At 42.1% G+C, this 21,649-nt stretch overlaps 1 protein-coding gene and 1 pseudogene across 1 annotated transcript; both read right to left on the bottom strand.

Moving 5' to 3' along the window:
* Window positions 1-1,213: 1,213 nt before the first annotated feature.
* Window positions 1,214-3,710, bottom strand: LOC104759838 (pentatricopeptide repeat-containing protein At5g08510 pseudogene; annotated as a pseudogene).
* A 14,152-nt stretch (window positions 3,711-17,862) lies between these two features.
* On the bottom strand, window positions 17,863-19,869 carry LOC104758149 (UDP-glycosyltransferase 73C5). Its single transcript, XM_010480970.3, has one exon. It carries the CDS (start codon window positions 19,475-19,477, stop codon window positions 17,990-17,992), a length of 1,488 nt encoding a protein of 495 aa, XP_010479272.1. The 5' UTR covers window positions 19,478-19,869; the 3' UTR covers window positions 17,863-17,989.
* Window positions 19,870-21,649: the final 1,780 nt, after the last annotated feature.

Below are 21,649 nucleotides of genomic sequence, written 5' to 3'. Positions count from 1 at the left end.
CTCTTTTATGACTACTCCACGTTCTGTTATCGCAGGAACAGAGGACATGACTATATCATCCTTCCCAGTCAATGTTGGTCCTAGTGGCTTCGTCGTCTGTGTCTGAAGGGGTGCGTCTAGTGCAAACTCATGCCAGTAGATGTCTTCTGAGTCGGAATCTGAATCCACATCGCTGTTTTGTGACTGATAACATAGCCAACGCCTCTCAGACCTCGGTGGGCTAGGCTCTTTTGGCGGCGTCTTGTTAACAACGGTCACGCAGTGGTAAACTTCTTCTATATAACGCCGCATTCGTATGAACACCCAAACCTCCTCGTCGTCTGTTATACATTTCCCTCATCAAGCTCAAACAACCCCAGGAACTGGTAGGCCATCTTGATGACAACTTCATGCGCCCGCAGAACAAGCTTCTCTTTCACTTTGGCCACCAGTTGTTTGTATGACATACCATCGCGGAGACAAACAAAGTTGTTTCCAGGTGGCGTTTCAGGTTCGAAGTTCCAGACCATGGTATCAACTCTTACCCACTTACCCAGCACAACACGAACTTGATCCTTCGCTGACATTTGACACATAAAAAAAAGGAAAGAAGAAGTTGTATAAGTACTACAACGATCCAACATGTTTTCCTATAAGTGGGCAGATTATGGCATATGTTACAAACACTTAACTAACATATACCAATACTAAAGAACTGTTTTGGTGGACATGATAATAGTATTTAATTCACTGTATGCTCTTATAGGACTACCAAAAATGGAAAAGTATATGAGGCCTGATCTGGACATAGAGACAAAATTCCACCTTAAAAAAAAGAGACTGCAATTAATAGAGAAAGTTAGATTAAAGCTTCCTACCTTAACACCTCGATTAGATGCCTTCACTTTCCAGCTGCTGTTACTATCACACATAACACTCGCAGGTGTAGGTTTTTTTGTGGAGATGGAAAGAGATAGTACTACTCTATTTATTGACACACAAACGTGATAGGCTATGTGAAGAAATTTTAAATTCAAACACTATAAAAATTAGTAGGAGGTTATGTTACTGATTAGACAGTTTTCCATTAGGCCATGTGCATTGGTGTAGGACAATTTTTGGTCCTTCAAATATATTAATCTTATTTTGAGAGTTTTTTAAGTTTGGTATGAGCATTGGTGTCCCTCACTGTTGGTCCCCTGAAAATTTGAAAATTACAAAGTTGGTCTGAAAATTACAAAGTGAATCTGAAAATTTCATCAAGAAACTGATAAATCTCGTAAGATCTTGGGTGTGATTTATCTTCCACAGTGAATCTATGAACTTCAACTCCTACTTCCACAAAATAGCTATAACCAGCAGCCTTTGTCATCGTTTCCTTCTTCATCAACTTCCGCATCTTCAAAACTCCATCCCACTTCTCATTGGCAGCGTATATATTCGACATGATCACACAGTTACCTGGATTTGTTGGTTCAAGCTTGAACAGTGCCTCGCTTGCTATCTCTGCTATCTCAACATTTCCATGGAAACTACAAGCACCTAAAAGATTTCCCCATACAACAGCGTCTGGTTTCATTGGCATTGTTTTGATGAGATCACATGCTTCTTCCAGCTTCCCAACACGTTCCAAGATATCGATCATGCATCCGTAGTGCTCTAGCTTTGGCGAAACCTTGTGAACTTCCTCCATGGACTTGAACAATTCTTGTCCCTTCACTACCATCCCACCATGAACACAAGCTAGCAGCAACCCGACAATCACTGCATCTGATTTTTCTCCTTCTCGCTAAAGTACCAATAGAAAAATCATAAGTGTTAGAACTCTAAAGAACAATGGAATCAACATGCTTTTGAACTGAAAAAGAAACAAAACAAAAAATTGAGTTCCAGGAGCACAAATTTCTCTGGTTCCCAATTTCATCGAACAAACGTTTCGCTACATCAATCATTCCACATTTTGAGTACATATCTAGAAGAGCATTACACACGTAAATGTTATCAAAGAACTTTTTCTCTCTAGCATAGCCTTCTAACCTTCGGCCAATATCTAATTCCCCTAGGTTGGCACAAGCGGGGAAACACTAGCTACAGTAAAATGGTTTGGTTTCACGGATTTGTCTTTCTCCATATACAAAAACATTGATAAAGCTTCAGAGTAATTCCCATTCTGAGAAAAACCAGAAATGACGGTGGTCCACGAGGTAACGTTCTTACTAGGCATGGAATCAAACAACTCCATCGCCGCCTTCGTATCACCATGTCTCTGGTAACCCGTGATCATTGCATTCCAGACCGGTACATCTCGGCTAGACATTTCGTCGAACACTCTGCATGCACAACACAATGCTCCTAGCTTCGAGTAAGAAGTGATTAGAGCAGTGCAGCAGAACGAATTAGACTCAAACCCGGATCTGAAAAACTGGGAATGAAGCAACCGTAAAGGTCGAGCAGACAAAAACGAAGCAGAAGCTGCAAAGATGAAATTTAAAGTGTGGTGATTTGTTCGGAGACCATTGTGGGAGAGGAGATTGTAGAGGACGATTGATTCATGGGGATGGCCATGAACAGAGTAAGCTTGAATTAGCTTGTTGTAAAAGAAGAGACAAGGGTTTCGATGAAGATCAAAAGCTTTCGGCATAAACAAGGTTTGGAATCAGAAGCAGCCGTTGTAACCTATTACACGCCGCCACGTGTTATGAAGGACGGACGAAAATACGTCCTGTTTGTAGATACGTTTCTTTCATAATTCATTCATTTCGATTTAAAATTAACATTTTAATTATGTGGGATGAACTAAAAATACGCTGATGCACATGCTTTTACCGCTTGGTCACTATATCAGCTAAATTTATAGGCTGCCACGTCTCCCCTCATTTTGCCACCTTCGCAGCGCGTGTGCCCAGGTTGGGCCTAAACTGGTAATTTGGACACACCCCTTGATTACTCACTTAATTTTGATGGTTACCCTGCTATATTCTTAACAACATTGCCCAAATTGACTACTGGCCTAAATAGCCCTTTATATATTAATAATAATGTTAAATTTGTATATTATTAAATAAAGAATATGTAAAATTAACAAAAAAAATATGGTATTTTCTAACAAGCAAATTATGTAGTTTATTCCTCTTCTCTATCATGGCTAATATCGCTTCTAATAATGTCATGGAGGCCAACGACAATAACGGTGAAGACATTTAAGATTTTATATTGAAGGTTTGAGTGTACTTTCTTCTTTCGTCTCTCCATAAAATACGCACTGTCTTCATAAGGTTTGAGTATCGTGCAAGGTCATTTGGGAGAGAGTTTTTTTATCGCTGTAATGTTCATGAGTTCAAGAAGATGTCATGCATCATGCATGTGTCTCCTTTTAATGGTTTTGTTTTTGTATTCAACAACACGATGATGATTTTTAGTTTTTTACCATGATATTTCTGTCAAATATGTTCATATTTATTGTTTTATTTGAAAGTCAATTTTTTTTTTTTTCTTGCAATACTTACAAATTTTAAATTATGTTTGTTTTTTTCTTCGCAAATAACGATACTATTTTGCTATCAACAACAAAAAAAAAACAAATCATATTACAGAACCCAAATTTCTGTAATTTTATACCAACTATATAGCAGTTACATGTTACTCTCATTTAAACCAAAAAATTCGAAATTACTTGGATTTCCGGTTATTTGATCTCGTTGATTGTGGTTTTGAGCTGCCACTGCCGCCATTAGAAAGAAGTTAGTAAGAGGTTAAAGATGTAGAGAGAGAAGTGACAGAAATTTAAAAAGATAGAGGGGGAATGAATGTATAAGCACCTTTGGTTAGGTTTTTTTAACTATATTAGATAATACATTTTGTCGATCTCTCCTAGTTAAGTAAATCCTAGATTCAAAAAAATACCATATTTGTTTTTATTTATATTTATTTAAAATCTAATTCATAACATATGCGGGAAATAATCTACCATTTTAGTATCTGATTATGTGATTATTACTATCTATATATACATTTTGCAAGTACATTTATGTTGATGTCCAGATCAGTCACAATTAATATGTTTAGTTCGGTCAAAAGAGGGTCGAAGTTCTCTTTTATTATATTGATGCCGAGACACAAAAGGACGGATTACAACTCGACTTAAACGAGTTACAAGTATAAACGAGAATAATCGACGAGTTGCTATCTCGTCGATCCTCCGAGCTATTGAGTGTAAACTGTAGATTTCCACTTGGACGAGCTGAGGCTATCGTACTTGCTATCCCGATTCTTTTCCTTTTTCTCGATCCCCCTGTTTTGCGGACCGTACGTCTCCCTTTATAAGGAATCGTGTCGGTTCGTCTATACGAAAAGACCATAATACCCTCCCTTCCTTTGGAGATTTATCATGGGCTTTTTCTGGGCCAGGCCTGTTGTTTGGGGTGTGGATCCACCCCCAACAGTAGTTCCCCCCAGTGGCCTTTAGTTCGTAGTCTTTAGGCGAAGAACAGCCGTGAAGGAGCGAAGGGTCGCGCGTGAAGGAACGGTTCCCAACTTTTGGGGTCGAATCGTTGTGTACGGTGATCGACGCGCGTGAGATCCGGAAATCCTACCGTTATGGTGCGCGTGTCGTAATGATGACGCTTCCAGATCCTTCGTCCTTCTCCTATAAATATCACTTCTCCGTTTCTCTCATTATCTTCTTCTAGCGTTTTTCGGTGCTCATCGTTCAGGTATTCTCCCTCCTTCTTATCTCGTCGTTATTTTGCTTTTAGTGCGTCGTACTTTTACTATGAACTCCCCTCGTTCTCAATCGTCCGATCCATCCGTCGAGAGCCACCTTCGACGAGCGACGACTTCCGAATCTGATGGCTCTAATAGGTCCGTTCGCCGGGAGGGCCGTTCTCGGAGTCCTTCTGATTCGTCTTCGGCGGGTTCAGACATGGCTCGATTTGAAGAATTGAGACGTCGTCTCGTTCCAGGGTCGGCGGTTCCAAGCTCGTCGGGTCTGCCTTGCAGGATTCCTTCCCTGATAGACGAGCCATTGATCAATGACCCATCTTTTCCCGAGTTGGACAACGTTCCTTTGCCAACCGAGAACCTTTTCTCTCATTTCCCTCCGTCGACGTTGAAACCAGGAGCGGCGTCTGATGCAGTTCGCATTGGGAAATTAAACACCGAACCGAGAATTCTGATTCCAGAACCATTTCAGCGTCCCTGGGATGCTCCTTCTGGCTTTATTTGCCTTTCGGAGAAGTACTTCACCGAGTGCAGGCTTACCTTCCCTTTGCCATCTTTTCTGATGACATATTTTGCTCGTCGTGAGGCGTCCATTTCTCAATTTGCCCCGGCGACCTTTCGAAATGCTGTTGGCCTTTCGATTATGGCCGAAGCTGCGGGGGTTAAGCTTACTTGTGATCATTTGGAAGAGTTGACGTGTCTGAACCCGTCGAGCCGAGACAAAATTCCTGGAATTTACTATGTAGCGTCGGGAAGGAAGATGACGCTCGTCGAGGGTGCTAAGGGCAAAACATATAATTGGAAGGGCTCGTACTTCTTTCTTGAAGTCGGTGAGGGGGTTTTGGAGGATCCGTCGATTCCTTGGTTTTCTGGGTGGAACCCTTCACCCGGTAGCCGACCCTTCTTGCCTAGTATATTTTATTTGCACTATTCTCTGGTTGTGCTTGATGAAATTCCCAACGCGTCTGCTTGTTATCGCCGAGCTCCGGAGCCGCTGCCTCGTTCCGCTCCCCGTCAAGATGCTCGTCCGGGTGCCAATCCTCCAAGCTCTGGCTCGTCAAAAAGGGTTTCTCCTTCCTCTCGTCGGGTTGTGGACGACCCTTCAAGGATGTGTCCAAGATCCCTTCCTCCGAATCGTCATATTGGTCCAGAGGAGACACTTCCAAGGAAGAAGGTGGTCGGGACTCCTGGTCGCGTCGCCGAGGTGACGAAAGATTCGCAGAAAAGGAAGGATGGTCCCGAACAAGAGCAGTCTCCCCCATCAAAGAAGTCTAAATCGGTCGACTTCAGCTGGAACTTTACGCATTCTTCCGGGGCTCGTCCTTTTCCGGATGACTCGCGGTCCTGCGCCGAGTTATTTCGGAAGATCCACTTTGGTGAAGGTCGTCTTCCTGCAGTTGAGAAGATGAAAGAGGCCGACGCGGTTACCGGCGTTGCTCAAGCGTCTTTTGAGGTTTGTCGATTAAACCAACTTGCCTTTAATCTTCCTTTACTCGTTTTTTCTTATGGTTGTCATTTTCTTTCACTTTGATAGTTTATTGCGCGTATCAATCGTCTGGCTTCTCGCTACGAGCGCCGTGTTCGGAACTTGGAAGGGGAGCATTCTGGGGAGTCGAGTGAGAGGATCGAGCGCCTCGAGGCACAATTGGGGGAGGCGGTGCGGTCCAACCAGAGACTTAGCGACCTTGTGGCCAAACTCGAACATCACCGGAGCGGGTTGATTACAGAACGAGACTCCCTTACGACGAAGCTTGAGGAGGCTGAAGTTGTCTGTAACGGTCTGAAGCTCACCCTTAACTCGGAGATGAGGAGGCTTAGAGATCGACGTGATGAATATGGGCACCACGAGCGAATCAATGCTTTCCACGAGGTGGCTGGTCGCGTGCAGAGACTCTTATTGAAGCACAAAAGCTATGCCGAAGCGGTTGAAGCGTCGCGGGAGAAGTTTATTGAGTACAACCAAGCTGTTGGGAACGTCCAGATGCTCGAAACGCTCGTTGCCGAGGGTCGGATTTCTTTGCTCGATGAGGGGATTAAGGACCAAGTTACGGCCGTGATGGGCCAACTGAAGAGCGAGGTTGAAGAGGTCGATCTGCCGGATATTACCGAAGCTGATTTCGACATGTCTCAGATCTTTGCCGGGCCTCTTCCCCCAATTCCGACTAGGATCGCTTCCCCAATCAGCGGGAATACCGAGGTCTGTAACGACGAGGGTGGGAGTGACGGATCGGAGAGTGGGGAGATTGGGGGTGAAGATCTGGACGAGCAGGAGAAGGTCGACGATCGTCCTTCTGATGGAGCTGAGGTGCAAGCTGACGACCACCCTTCTGATGGAGCTGAGGAGCAAGCTGCCAAGGGACTTCCTCGTCCGTTAACTCCCGGGCATGAGTCGCCGGTTGTTGGCTTAGTTTCGTGACTCTTCCGTTGTCGCCGTGTCGAGGGGTCGGCTCCCTCATACTATCTTCTGTTTGCCGTATTTTGGGGTCGGCTCCCACGTACATTTATGCGCCGTGTTTAGGGGTCGGCTCCCTTCCGAAACTTTATTCCTGCCCTTGGGGCATTTATTCCTACTCTATTTAATGCCTTATTTTTCAAAACGTTGCTTTTTGCTATCATTAAATGCGTTTTCTGTTTTGAAACTTGCGCCTGTTGGGACTTGTGCCTTTCGTTCTATAAATAGGCTCTGTGTTTCCCTTTCCTCAGTCCTGTCTTTGTTGAGTTTGTTGTTTGTTTTTTTTTTTTTTGTTGGCAGGAAGGAAGAAGTTATTCTGATGCCGGTGACGACTAGATCAGCATGGTTGCGTAGGGCGCGGGCACAGCTCGGCGTTAGGTCTGACGAGGTGATTCAGTCGGAACTGGACTATTACAATGCTCGCATCCAACGGCTAAGAGCTTACATCATTGCCACCCGTCGTTCGTTCGAACGTTACTACGATTTCTGTCGTGTTGACGGGGTTGTGGAATGTCTTGAACCGCTGATCGACGAAGGGCTTTTCTTCCCGAAGTAGCGATGGGATCGTTTGGTGGAAGAGCATACCCGGCGCGAAGATTTTTGTGCGGAAGTGGTAGTTCCCACGCTTGAGCAGGGCGACCTTGATACCCTTGGTCGGAGGCCGTTTGAGGAGCGGGAGGAGATCGAAGCTTGTCGTGATCGTATCGACGTGCTTCGTCGTTACGTGAGGCAGTTAGAGAGCACAAACCACTACTTTAGCGAAAGTAGTCGTGCTGAAGGGATCTGCGCGTACCTCGAAGACATGGTTGGACGAGGCATGGCTGTTCCGATGGATCTGCTGAAGGATGTGAAAGAATCATGCCGCTATTGGCAGACGACAATCGGCGGGTTGGAATTTAACGAGCCTTCCAACGCCGATCTAGGAATTGAATGACTTGTCTTTCCTTTGGTGTAGCTCTCTTTTTTTTTTTTTTAGTTTGTGCCGTAATGGGGTCGGCACCCACATCAGGCTGTTGCATCCCCCCTTTTAAATAAGTCAAATTTCATGTTACTTTTGAGAGTTCTACTTTGACGGTCGGCTTATCTTTGTTATGCGAGTTAAACTCAGCTTAATATAACCGGGGGCGACCGTTAATAGTCGGCTTACCCTTTAGTGCGAGTGACGACTCGGCTTAAAATAATCAGGGGCGACCGCTAATAGTCGGCTTACCCTATGTGCGAGTGCGACTCGGCTTAAAAAAAATACGTCGGAACGTCGGGTCGTTACCGGGCCAGGATAACGACTGAAATCACTTATAAACGACAATTCATTCTTGAAAAAGAAATTTTATATTTTTGGCGGCTGCGTCTCGTAAAACGGGACTGCCTACGTACCCCCCGATCAGAAGGGATCAAGCCGATCGTAGTTCACACTTACATGCTTATTTAAACTATAGAAAGGACGAGCTGGATATAGCCGAGCTCGCTTGGTGACTTTTAGTAGTAGTAACGCTTGAGATGTATCGAATTCCAAGATCTCGGTACTAGTTTGCCGCCCATTGTTAGTAGTTCGTATATGCCGGGGTGGACGACCTCGACACTATATACGGACCTTCCTAATTTTCCCCCATTTTTCCGGCATCCGGCTCGGCAGTATTTTCAAAGACTTTACGGAGGACGAGATCGCCTTCTTCGAAATACCGATTGTGGACTTTCTTGTTGTAGTATTTGGCTGCGGCAAGCTGATAGTTCTGGATTCGTAGGAGTGCTTTGTCCCGTTCTTCTTCCAACTCGTCGAGCCTATCCATTTGCATCTGACTGTTGAGTGCGGTGTTGTGGACGAGCATTGTTCGTCGGAGGCTGGAACTGCCGACTTCGGTGGGTGCCATTGCTTCCATCCCGTAGGCTAGGGAGAATGGGGTTTGGTTAGTGGACGTCCTTGGTGTTGTTCGGTAGGACCAAAGTACTCCGTCGAGCTCGTCGGCCCAGGCACCCTTCTTGGCGTCTAGCCTTTTCTTAAGACCATCGAGTATGGTTTTGTTGGTAGCTTCGGCCTGGCTGTTGCCTTTTGGATACCGCGGCGTCGACTTGCTTAGTTTGATCCGCCATCTTGCACAGAAATTTTCGAATTGCAGGGAGATGAACTGCGATCCGTTGTCAATGACTATTTCATATGGGAGACCGTGGCGACAGATTACGTATTTCCAGACGAAGAGTTGGACGTCCCGAGCTTTGATATTTGCGTAAGACTCGGCTTCGACCCATTTGGTGAAATAATCGGTTAGGACGAGTATATATCGCTTTTGTCTGGAAGTTGGTAGTGGGCCAATGATGTCCATCGCCCAACGCATGAAAGGGTAAGGAGCTATTCCGGCTCGTAGGAGTTCAGTCGGCTGATGAATAATAGGGGCATGTCGCTGGCATTTTTCGCACTTGGCGACGAACTTTTCGCAATCAGATATCATAGTTGGCCAATAATGGCCGTGCTTCTTGATTCGTAGTGCTAAGGCTCGGCCGCCTGAGTGATTTCCCCCAGCTCCTTCATGTGTCTCCATCATCACGCGTTCAGTGTCGTCGCCGTGTATGCAAAGCAAAAGGGCTCCTGACGCCGTCCATCGAAGCAAATGATCTTTCATCAAGGTGTAGTGGGCGGCTTTAGCCTTTAATCTCCGCTTAGCCCATTTGTCTGTCGGCACGTCGCCGTCAGCTAGGTATGCTCGGATTTCAACTCGCCAATCTGTCGCGTCGCTGCCAGACGCAGGTTCGCACCCTCGGTGCGACCTCATCGTTCGATAGGTGGTTCTGATTTCATTGGGCTGGTGGAGTGCGAGACAAGTCTCGGCATGCGTTTCACTTATGCTCGGCGTATCAATGCTTTCTACCGGGATGATTCGTCGCAGATCGGGATCCGATGTCGAAGCGAGTGCTGCCAAAGCATCGGCCGGAGCGTTGTCCCCTCTGGGGATTTTGATGAGCTCGAATTCGTCAAAACGTTTTGACAGAATCTTGACGACATCGAGGTAGGCTGCCATGGGCTCGCTTTTAGTGTCGTACTCGCCGCTGAACTGGTTGGTGACAAGCTGAGAGTCGCCAAAAGCTCGTATCCGTTTGATCTGCATTCCGTTAGCGAGCTTAAGCCCGGCGATGAGTGCTTTATACTCGGCGACGTTGTTGGTTGCTTGGAATCGGAGACGGAAGGATTGCTCCAAAATTTCTCCGGTCGGTGAAGTTAGTCAAATCCCTATCCCTGACCCAAGATGAGAGGATGCCCCGTCCACATGTAGGGTCCACCGATCATCTGACGGGTCAGTGGGTGTTGGTTCGGCTTCCCCAAACGGCAGTTCAATCAGAAAGTCAGCTAGTACTTGGGACTTTGCAGCTGGACGAGTTCGATACTCAATGTCGTACTCGCTAAGTTCGATTGCCCATTTTGTTAGTCGGCCCGATTGATTCGGGCTGTGCAGTATGGATCGTAAAGGTTGGTTGGACAGGACAGCGATAGTGTGCGACTAGAAATACGGTCTGAGCTTTCTTGCGGACGTGACGACTGCCAGGGCAACCTTCTCGACTGTCGGGTAACGAGTTTCCGCGTCGTCGAGTGATTTGCGTATATAAAAGATGGGTCGTTGCTCTCCTCGATCGTCTTTAACGAGTACACCGCTGACGGCCGACTCTGAGACCGCGATATAAAGAAATAAGATTTCGCCGAGCTTCGGTTTTGCTAAGATCGGTGGGGTTGATAAATAGTTCTTTAGCTCGTTGAACGCGCTGTGACAGGCCTCGGTCCACTCGAACTTGCCCTTTGTTTTGAGAAGCTGGTAAAATGGTAGACACTTGTCGGTTGATCTAGATATAAAACGGTTTAGAGCAGCGATCCGTCCAGTTAATCATTGTACTTCTCTGGCGTTCTTTGGTTGTGGTAGATCAATGATCGCCTTAATTTGCTTCGGGTTCGCCTCGATGCCTCGTCTGGTTACCAGGTACCCAAGGAATTCGCCGGATTTGACTGCAAATGTGCATTTGGCCGGGTTAAGCTTCATCCCATACTTATTAAGGGTATCGAAGCATTGCCGCAGATGAGTGATATGATCCTTTGCGTGCTGTGACTTGACGAGCATATCGTCGATGTAGACCTCCATATTCCGGCCGAGTTGCTCGGCAAACATCTTATTGACTAACCGTTGATACGTCGCTCCCGCATTTTTCAGGCCGAAAGGCATGACCTTGTAGCAGTACGTCCCTCTATCTGTGATAAATGATGTTTTTTCCTGGTCGTCCTTGTGCATTAGAATCTGGTTGTAACCGGAGAAGCCGTCCATAAAGGTTAACAGCTCGTTGCCTGTAGTCGCTTCGACGAGCTGATCGATTCTTGGCAATGGGAAACTATCCTTTGGGCAAGCCTTATTAAGGTCGGTAAAATCGACGCAAATTCGCCATTTTCCATTCTTCTTTTTGACGACCACCGGATTAGCTAGCCACTCTGGATATTTTACTTCCATGATTGACCCGGCGCCGAGGAGTTTGTCAACTTCGTCGTTCACTGCTTGCGATCGTTCAGAGCCTAACTTGCGCTGTTTCTGTTTGACCGGCTTATGCGTTGGGTCGGCATTGAGCTCATGGGTCGTGACACTTGGGTCGATTCCTTTCATGTCAGCCACGCTCCATGCGAACGTTGAGATGTTGGTTTTGAGGAAGAGTATCAACTCGTTCCTCATGGCGGATGTTATCTCTGTGCCGATATTTAAGCATCGTTTCTTGTCGTTCTCGTCTAGGCTCACTTCCTCGACCGCGGCAATGCCCTGTTGGACGGCAGTCGGCTTTCCGTCTGTCGGTGACGTGCTACTGTCGCCGACCCACTGCTTTGATTGCTATAATTTCTTTCCGGTGCGAAGCTTATGCTCGATCAGGAAACAGGCCCGTGCGGTTTGCTGATTGCCACGCAGTGTGTATATTCCTTTCGAAGTTGGGAACTTAACGCACTCATGATATGTTGACGGGACGGCTTTCATCTTGTGGAGCCATGGGGTTCCAAGGATGACGTTGTAGATCGTTGGCTTGTCGATAACCGCGAACCGGAAGTATCTGGCTATCCCCCCAACAAAGATTGGTAAGGTGATGGTGCCGACGGACATAAGATGATCCCCGTTGAAGCCCGTTAAAGAGTGACATTCTGGCATAATGTCCCGTTCACCGACTTCCATTTTGGCCAACACGTCTCTGAAGATGACGTTGACTGAGCTTCCAGTGTCGATCAATATTCTCATCACCTCACTTTCGCCGATCAAGAGTTCGACGACCAATGGATCGTTATGCGGTAAATCCAAACCTTCTAGATCTTTTCCGTCGAAAGTGATTGGCATGCCTTCAGCCTCGAACCTTGACGGCCAAGATTTCGTCATTTCAGCCTTCTTAGTATAATCTCTGAACGCTCTGACCGAATCGTTGCATCCGGCTAGCCCGCCCATTATCATGTTGATTCGTCGTATCGTCGGAGGACGTTGGTCGGGCTTGCGGTCTGTATGCGGTCATTTTTCGTTACCGCTGTCTTCGCGCCGTTCGGTGAGTAGGTTCTGAATTTCCATCTCGTCTTCGCTTTGGTCGGCTAGTACCTTTGAATCCTTGACGAATTTTCGAGCGATATATTCGGCGCGCTTGGCGTCGCTTCGTCCAGGTCAGGTTGTCTTGCTTCTGTCGGGCTCGACGACTATTGCCCTTTTCTTGTATCGCTCCATCAAGACCTTCTGGAGGTAATGACACTCGTCAGTTGCGTGGGTGGTACTCTGATGGTAGTCGCAGTACGGGGTTGCACTATTTTCACCTCCCTCTTTCCGTATATACTTGTTTTCGCCGATCGCAAAGGTTCGGCGAGTTCGATCTTGGTTTTTGATGAAATGTTGTCGAGGCTCGACGTAGTCAACTTTTGGAGCTGCGGCTACTGGCTGTTTGGGTATCGCACTTGCCTCTGAAGAATGCTTCTTAGCATTGATAGCTTTCTCTTCCTCGAGCCCAATGTGTTTTGCAGCTCGGAGTAATGCCTCGGCTACGGTCTCGACATGCGTTAAAGACAGCTCTTCCTTGAACCGAGATTCATACCAGAGCGCATTTCAAAGTGCGACAATTGCGGCAGCGTCCGGAATTGAAATGTTGACGTAGACTTCCTTGAATCGCCCTATAAAGGACCGAAGCGATTCTCCCTTGTGCTGAGTTAAGGCGTATAAGTCGGCATGGGAATTCTTATCCTCGAACAAAACAGAAAACTGCTTCAAAAATTCGGTTATCAGCTCCCTGATATTATCGATTGATCCGGATGGGAGTCTCGAGAACCAGCTCAATGCGGTTCCTGTTAGATGCTCGGCGAAAACTTGACAAGCTCCAGCGTCGTATTCCGCCGGACTGAACTGTAAAGGGCCGAGGGCTACGCCAAAGGTGAGTAAGAAATCTCGCGGGTCGACCGTTCCGTCATAGTGACCCAACCGTGGCTTGACTGCCCGTCTGACCGTCGTTGTAGCGAGTCTTCTAGAGAACGGAGTTCGCTGTGTTGCTTCGAGCATAAGTCCGACTTGGGGTGCCTTATCCGTTGCTTTTTGAATCATTGCGGCCATTTCTTTCATTTGCTCTTTGATTTCTTTTAGCTCGGCGTCCTTCGTTAGATCGGTTACGTCGTTATTTCGCTCGATAGGGTGCTGGGCAGGATTACATCCTAATCTGCTGGTTTGTACATACGACCCTGGCGTTGTTCTTACCGCGGTGAAGTTCACTGGGTTGAGCCGAGCGTTATTGAGATGGTTGATTTCATCTTGTGAGTTAAACTGTGCCGCGGTGAGTGCATCCAATCGGCTGTTGGTTCGCTCTTCTTGCTGGTCAAGGTGTGTTAAGATTCCGTGGAACAGTTCGTCAATACTTGAGCAAAGTAAGCTGCGTTGGGACCTGTGTTGTTTCTACGGTCACCGGGGTCGTGAGGTTTGTAGCTATGACAAAAGTTTTCGGGCTGTCGACCGTCACGACCTTTCTTGGAGCGTCTGGGGTGGGGAGGACTGCCTGGTCCGTTTGTTCCATTGCCGGGGTAGTCGTCCCCCCCGACGAGCTTCCTTCCTTGCTCTTTTCCTTGTCAATTATTGTCATCTCGTCTAATCGGTGTAGGTCCGTTCTTCAATTTTTTTTAGAAAACTTTGACTTGGTTCCCCCTTCCTGGCGCGCCAAATTGTTGATGTCCAGATCGGTCACAATTAATATGTTTAGTTCGGTCAAAGGAGGGTCGAAGTTCTCTTTTATTATATTGATGCCGAGACACAAAAGGACGGATTACAACTCGACTTAAACGAGTTACAAGTATAAACGAGAATAATCGACGAGTTGCTATCTCGTCGATCCTCCGAGCTATTGAGTCTAAACTGTAGATTTCCACTTGGACGAGCTGAGGCTTTCGTACTTGCTATCCCGATTCTTTTCCTTTTTCTCGATCCCCCTGTTTTGCGGACCGTACGTCTCCCTTTATAGGGAATCGTGTCGGTTCGTCTATACGAAAAGACCATAATACCCTCCCTTCCTTTGGAGATTTATCATGGGCTTTTTCTGGGTCAGGCCTGTTGTTTGGGGTGTGGATCCACCCCCAACAATTTAGCAAATAAATCCTAAACTTGACACCTATTTACAAAACTGCCATTGTGTTTTTAAAAATGAAAAATAAAAACAAAATATTACAAAACCAACAATTGCTACAAGATTTGTTATATTCTTTTTCACAAATCTATAACTTCCCTCTTTATGGAAACAATCTAACAACTAATCAATAAATATTCTCTAAACAAATAAATTAATTTTCAAAATAACAAATAATTCTAATATCTTTACAAAAAAAATAAAAAAAAATAACTCTAATATCTCTAATCACGATTTGCGTATTACTTTGACAAAAAAAAAGATTTGCGTATTACTAATATCTCTAACTCTACCGATTTTAGAAACAACCTAATCACGATTTACATGTAATTACTCTACACATTCAATTTTAAAATTCTATCTCAAAGATCTTCTCCCTCCAATACCTCTACAAAATCAAAACAAAGAAAAAAATTAAATGGGTATTAATGCATGATTCCTAGCATATTCCTTAATCAAACAGATTACAAATCTTTCTTCCCTAATTACTTGCTAACTACATAAATTTCGCCGTAAAGAAAGAAATCATTATCGACCTACTATGGACCCTATAAATAGTCTACTCCTACACGCCAATTATCATCACCAAACAAGACAAACCAACCGCATACAGAAAATCATAAAACATAAATACATTCTCATCGTAATGGTTGCTACTTTTGCTTTTCTCCGTGATGTGCACCCTACAATCCTTTTTTGGTGTGAAAAAGGGAGCAAACACTCCCTTATATTATTAAAAGAAAAAAAACAAATTACATACGAACATGACGAGGGTACGCAGACCCGTTCGCATCATCAACCAAAACAGAGGAAACGTCCAAAGGACAAACATCTAAAAGCTGTAAACCAAACGGTAAAGAAAAAGCATAGTTAGCCAATCTGTCTGTAAGGCGATTCGCTTCCCTATACACGTGAGTAATCCGGACAGACCAGTCCTTCAAGAGTAAGCCATAGCACATCCGTACTAGGAAAGACAGGAGATGTGTATCCTGGATTCCTGTCTTGAAAAAGCCAACCACCAGTTCAGAATCAACCTCCAACTCCAAACAAGTAACATGCCTCTCCCGGGCAATAACCAAACCATAGTAGAACAGAATCCGATATTAAAGGCACCCTACAATCCTAAATGAAAAGGTGGGTGTCTTATTAGTGATCCTTTTTAAAACATAATCTTGATGTGTTTTAACACATTTCTATTTTCATCAGCTTACAAAAATCATGTAAATCATAGATGATGGAGATATCCTGTTTATAAATACATGCTATGTGGTGCATTGATGTGGTACAACTAGAAGAAAGGTAATCACAAAAACAACAAACACCAGTATTTCATAGTGTTGTATGGGAACAAAGATATTGTATAAACATATCTTATTATTTTAAGGTATATTAACCAAATCCTTTTTGTTTTTTTTTTGAAACTGAAGTTCTAAGAAGATGATAATTCAAGTTGAGAGTAGAAAACGGACTTTCTTTGAAGAGAAAGATGAGGAGAGCGGTCGATGGCGAGAAAATGATAACAAAGCAACTTCTTTTTGTCTCATTAGCTTGATTGTTCGAGGGCGTCTCCGACGATAGAATTCCCAGCGGACTTCGAGGCTGCAGCGACAAAGGATAAAAAAAAACGGCGGTGGCTCTTGCTGATAACGACAAAGGATCTTTCTTTCTCGCTTCTTATTTTTCTGAAGGCTGAAATAATTTTTGGATTGGGTATTTCTCAATCGTGATTATTGGGCCCATTTTGGAAATTCTTATATTTATAATATGGTTGTAGTTACATTATTATTCAGAAACATCTAATTTGCTCAAAGTTAATTAAAAATTAATTAACATTATTCTTTACTTTAATTAATTTTGCAAAAACTAATCACATGATTTATCTATGTTCACGAATAATATCCATTCAGGTCATGCATTTTAAGTCTTATTAATTATTTTTCCACTTCTATATATTTCTTTTATATATTATTACTACAAATGGAGTTGTAAATTATAGATACAATATGAAGATAAATCTCAAGCTACCTATTTTAGTCTAAAATTTTAATCTGTATAGTTCAATTTAAACATTAATATTATAATTAACCTTAAAATAAAATATTGTGGGATGGGTTACAATTGATATATTATTATAAATTTAAAATATCAATAATCTATAGTTACTACTATCGATGTAATATACTAAATAGATAAAATAATTATCTAGCAATGCAGGGTTCATTCTTATATTTTTAAAAATAATTTATTATATAATATTTATCTATATATATATGTCACATATTATTAATTAAGGTACGAACTACGAAAACATACTCCAAACCAACACAAAAACATATAATCTAACTAAAATAGTAGAATCTATTAATCAAAATAAACACAAAAATACAACATTATTGTTTTGTAGTAATTATAAAAACCTTTTCACCCGGGTTAAAATTTTCAATTGGTTAAAAACGTTTCCTTTTTTAGTAACCAGCAATTTGGTTTCTCCATTACAATCTTCATTTGGTAATTTATAATTTGGAAATTTATAGCAAATTGTGTGATAACAATGGCATAACATATTAATAACTCTGTAAATGAACGCTATATACTTTTTAGGAAATGATGAATGTTTTATACTTACCAAAGGTGAGAGATGCTCTACATAACATATTAAATATTTGAGGAACTGTATGATATTGTTTCTATATTATAAAACAATACACGATATACACCTAAAATATAGAAATTGGACACTACATAATATCTAGATGCAAAATACTGTACATTTACAAAATACAAAACATTAATTACTGCTAAACAAAATATTCTTCGCGTTTTTAAAACAATTCTAGCCTCGCGGTATACCGCGGGTGAATATCTAGTTTGTTTATAAAAATAGAATAAAACAGAAATGACAAGTGAATTATAATGATTAATAACAAATTAATGTAGTAAGTTAGATAAAAATTTATATGTTCAATTTGATGGATTATAAAAAATTAGTAATGTATTTTCAGTTTTATAAAGCGTTTAAATTGCAGACATTAGTATTAATTAATATTTTGTGAAATCTTTATTTGTAATGACAATTTGATATAACTTTGTTTTGATAAGTAATAAAGTTAATTCGTACAAGTAGCTAAATGCATTCAGAAATTTTTTTAAATTATTAAATGTTTCAATTTCCTTAAAAAGATGACGTATAAAAATTGTAGATCAATTATTGGATTGTGCTAGTTGCATTATGTCTTGTAGTAAGAACGTGATATTAGAGTGAGAAGAACCTCCTTCCTCCACAGCCTTGTGAGCTAATTCTCCAAGCTCTTTGGCTTTTCTTCTTCTATCTTTTGCATCATCACTTTCACCCATTAACTCTTCCACTGCCTTCTTCACTCCTTCGTTATCCACCAACACTCCTATCTTCTCCTCTTCTCCCCATTTCATAGGCTTCTCAACCCCGGCTCTTACACCGGCTTTTAGTACCTGCACGACCAGTTTCTCGTTGCAGAATTGGTCTGCGAATAGCGGCCATGTAAGCAGCGGTAGACCAGCGGTTATTCCCTCAAGAGTTGAGTTCCATCCGCAGTGTGTTAAGAAACCTCCAACGGAAGGATGTGAAAGGATAAGCATTTGAGGAGACCATCCTTTGATTAGAAGTCCTCTGTCTTTGATTCTTTCTTCAAATCCACTTTCGGAGAACCACTCAACTAACTCTTTGTACTTCTCCCAACCTCTTATGACCCAAATGAAAGGTCTTTGGGATTCCTCAAGGCCTAGCCCGAGCTCCTTGAGCTGAGACAGAGGAAGATTGCAGATACTCCCAAGGCAAACGTAGAGCACAGATCCTAGTTCTTTAGAATCAAGCCATTTAAGGCACTCATCTTGATCAATGTCTGATTTGTTTCCCCTCTCAGCTTTGTCTGCTCCCGCCTTGTTGCACAAGGAAACGGGTCCAATGGTCCATGCTTTACCAGACCTTGCCTCCTTGAAGTCTTTGGCATAATCAGGCTCGAGCTCTTGAAATGTGTTGACTATCACACCATAAGATGTCTTATCCGCTTCTACCAAATCGTCTATGAACTCCTTCCAGTCTCCAGGAACATATGTTTCCACCGGAACTTGAGTTCTTGTGAACTCGACTCTATCAGGAAAATAAGGAATAGTGAAATACTCCTCATCAGACTTCAAATTCTCCAAGATCTCACGGTTCTTGCGTACAACGTGCACACACAGAAGACAAAAACAACCCATACCATGGAAGAGAATTTTGGGTATATTGAACTTCTTGGCGATTTTGCTTGTATAAGGCAAACACATATCGGAGATTAGACAGTTTGGTCGAGGGCTCATCACTTCAATGAGCTTCTGGACTGGTTCTTCCAGCAAATAAGTCGCTTTAAAGAACGGTATCATCCGCTCCATCGTGTCAAGAGAATCTATATTCTCTTGTCCTTCTTGCAAACCAGCTTCTTGATATGGAAACTTGACTTGCACCAGGTTGATGGGCAAGCCAGCCTCAATGGCACGCTTTAGGACATTCTTGAACCTCCCTGCATTGAGAGGCGTCGTGACAATTGTTACGGTCACACCCCGCTGAGCCAAGAGCCTTGCAATATCAACCATGGGAATCATGTGGCCTTGAGCCATGAAAGGGAAGAGAACAAAGTGAAGAGGACAAGGTTCATTGGTTGTTTCAGAAGCCATTTGAATTAAACCTTAGTAAGAAACTCCTCAAATTTTGGTTTGGTTTTGGTTTATATTTTTGGAGCTTTATATAGTAGAATAAGATGCGTGGAGAACAAAAAAGTAAAGTAATCAGAAGACGTAATAGATGACGTAAAGTGATTTTTACTTGCCAAACACCTCTTATTAAGTCCACAGATTGTGGTGCTTACTTACTACAAGACATTCTTGGCCAATACGTAGTTTGTCCGTTTGTGACCCATCCTACATCTTCTATTGACCTTCCTTCGCAGGAAAAGTTTTGAGACATATATCTCAATCATAACGAAGAAAGAAGATAATTCAGAAACATATATAAACAACAACTTGGAGCCTCGCTGATAGCTACCCCAAGTCTCAAGAATTAAAATAAACAAAAAGAGGGCCGAAAAAAGTTACTAATATTTACCAAAATCTAGTTTGTATTTGAAACTTCAAAGAACGATTAAAAAACTCATCTAAAACAGTAAAAGGAGATTAATATCCAACGTTGGACTCTTTCAAGACAGCTATATATCTAGCAGAAGCCTCAAAAATCACAATCAACAAGCAGTGGACCCGTACAACACTTTCGTGTGAATGTTTCTTTCCTGAGTTTGGTAATAGAGATGACATAAAGAGAATAATCCTTGCAAGATGAAAACAGCATGCAGTTTGCAACAAACATACAAATCTGGATGGTTAATTTCTCATTGTTGTACCTATGGATATATATACTTAATACTTTATGGTCAATTCTCAGAAATAATACAAAAATAAGTTTCTTTCCAAATTTAGAACACATCTCTACAGTTACAAAAAACACCAACTAAGATTTACTCCGCCAAGTACATCATGATAACTGTTTTTTACACAATCATTATTGATGGTGTTACCAAAATAATAAAATGATACTCCCTCTGTTTCATAAAGAGTGTCATTTTGACACAATGCACACAGATTAAGAAAATTATATAAATTTCTATTTTACTTTTTATAAATACACTAAAACAATTTTTCTTTCTAATTAATAAGCTGAAATAGTAGAGATAAAAATGAGATTTAATATTAAAAACTGCATTGAAAATATAAAATGACACTCTTTTGTAACAAAAAAAACTGTGTCAAAATGATGACACTTTTTATTAAACATAAGGAGTAATAAATTAGTTTTTGTTGTAGTACTGGGTTTACAATATCTAATTTTTGTTGTAGCATGCACTGGGTTTAATGATATTTAAAATTTAAATTCATGTTGATTCAAATCCGTTCCGTCATATAAGCCCGTCTTATGATATTTTAAATTTTAAATATCCGTATAATTAAATGGTTCGACTAGAACAAATTTAAATAGAGATAGAGATATTTAAATTGGAATGTTTGTTAAGTTGAACTTCCTACTCTCTCGGACTTGATTCAGTTTTGGTCTTATTTAACTTTAGGCAATGTGAGATGTTAAACATATATTGCTTCTTAATTAGTTGATTAATATATGTCAGTTTTCAAAAATTGAATCACAACCTATGCAGAAAAAAGTTAGATTTTTTCTAAATATTATTTATTATATAATGATTCAAAGCAACTTAAAAAAAACAAACAAAAAAGGATAGGCCAGAGAGAATCATAATTTTAAAGAAAGAACGAAGCCAGATTATCCTTGAGACTTGGGGTAGCTATCAGCAACTACAAAAAAAAAAAAAAAAAAAAAAAAAAAAAAGTTCACATGACCCTCGTGTTATAGTTTATAAATTTAGCAACTATGAAAATTGATCAGAGAAAGCCTAACCTGGATGGTTGATGCCATATTGCCATGCAAAGCATCACTATCAATAATTCAACACTTTTGGACTCTTGAACGCTTTTAACTTTTTAAGAGATACCTTACCAAGGAAGGTTACATAGTCAGTTCTGAAAATATAAACAACTTTAGAATATAACGGTGGTCATTGAATAAATTTTGAATCATAGATTTGGTACCTATCGTCAGAATCAAGAGCACGTGAACCCCAATTATTTTGTAAAACTATCACCAGAAAATTTTGCAAATCTAGTTTTAAGAGTTAAAGTGTTCGATATGGCTTTCAATTCGGTTTGGATTTGAGTTTCCTCGCTGATTTTCATTCTCATATTTCTACATTTATGAATGAAGTATCCAAAGTAACAACACTGTAGGGC

This window comes from Camelina sativa, chromosome 17, assembly GCF_030686135.1.
Source record: "Camelina sativa cultivar CO46 ecotype springtype chromosome 17, ASM3068613v1".
Taxonomy (NCBI): Eukaryota; Viridiplantae; Streptophyta; class Magnoliopsida; order Brassicales; family Brassicaceae; genus Camelina; species Camelina sativa.
This window is presented reverse-complemented; position numbering and strand designations above follow the sequence as displayed.

Coding starts and splice junctions, on each gene's coding strand:
- LOC104758149 (XM_010480970.3), bottom strand. CDS start 19,477: ATGGCTTCTGAAACAACCAATGAACCTTGTCCTCTTCACTTTGTTCTC.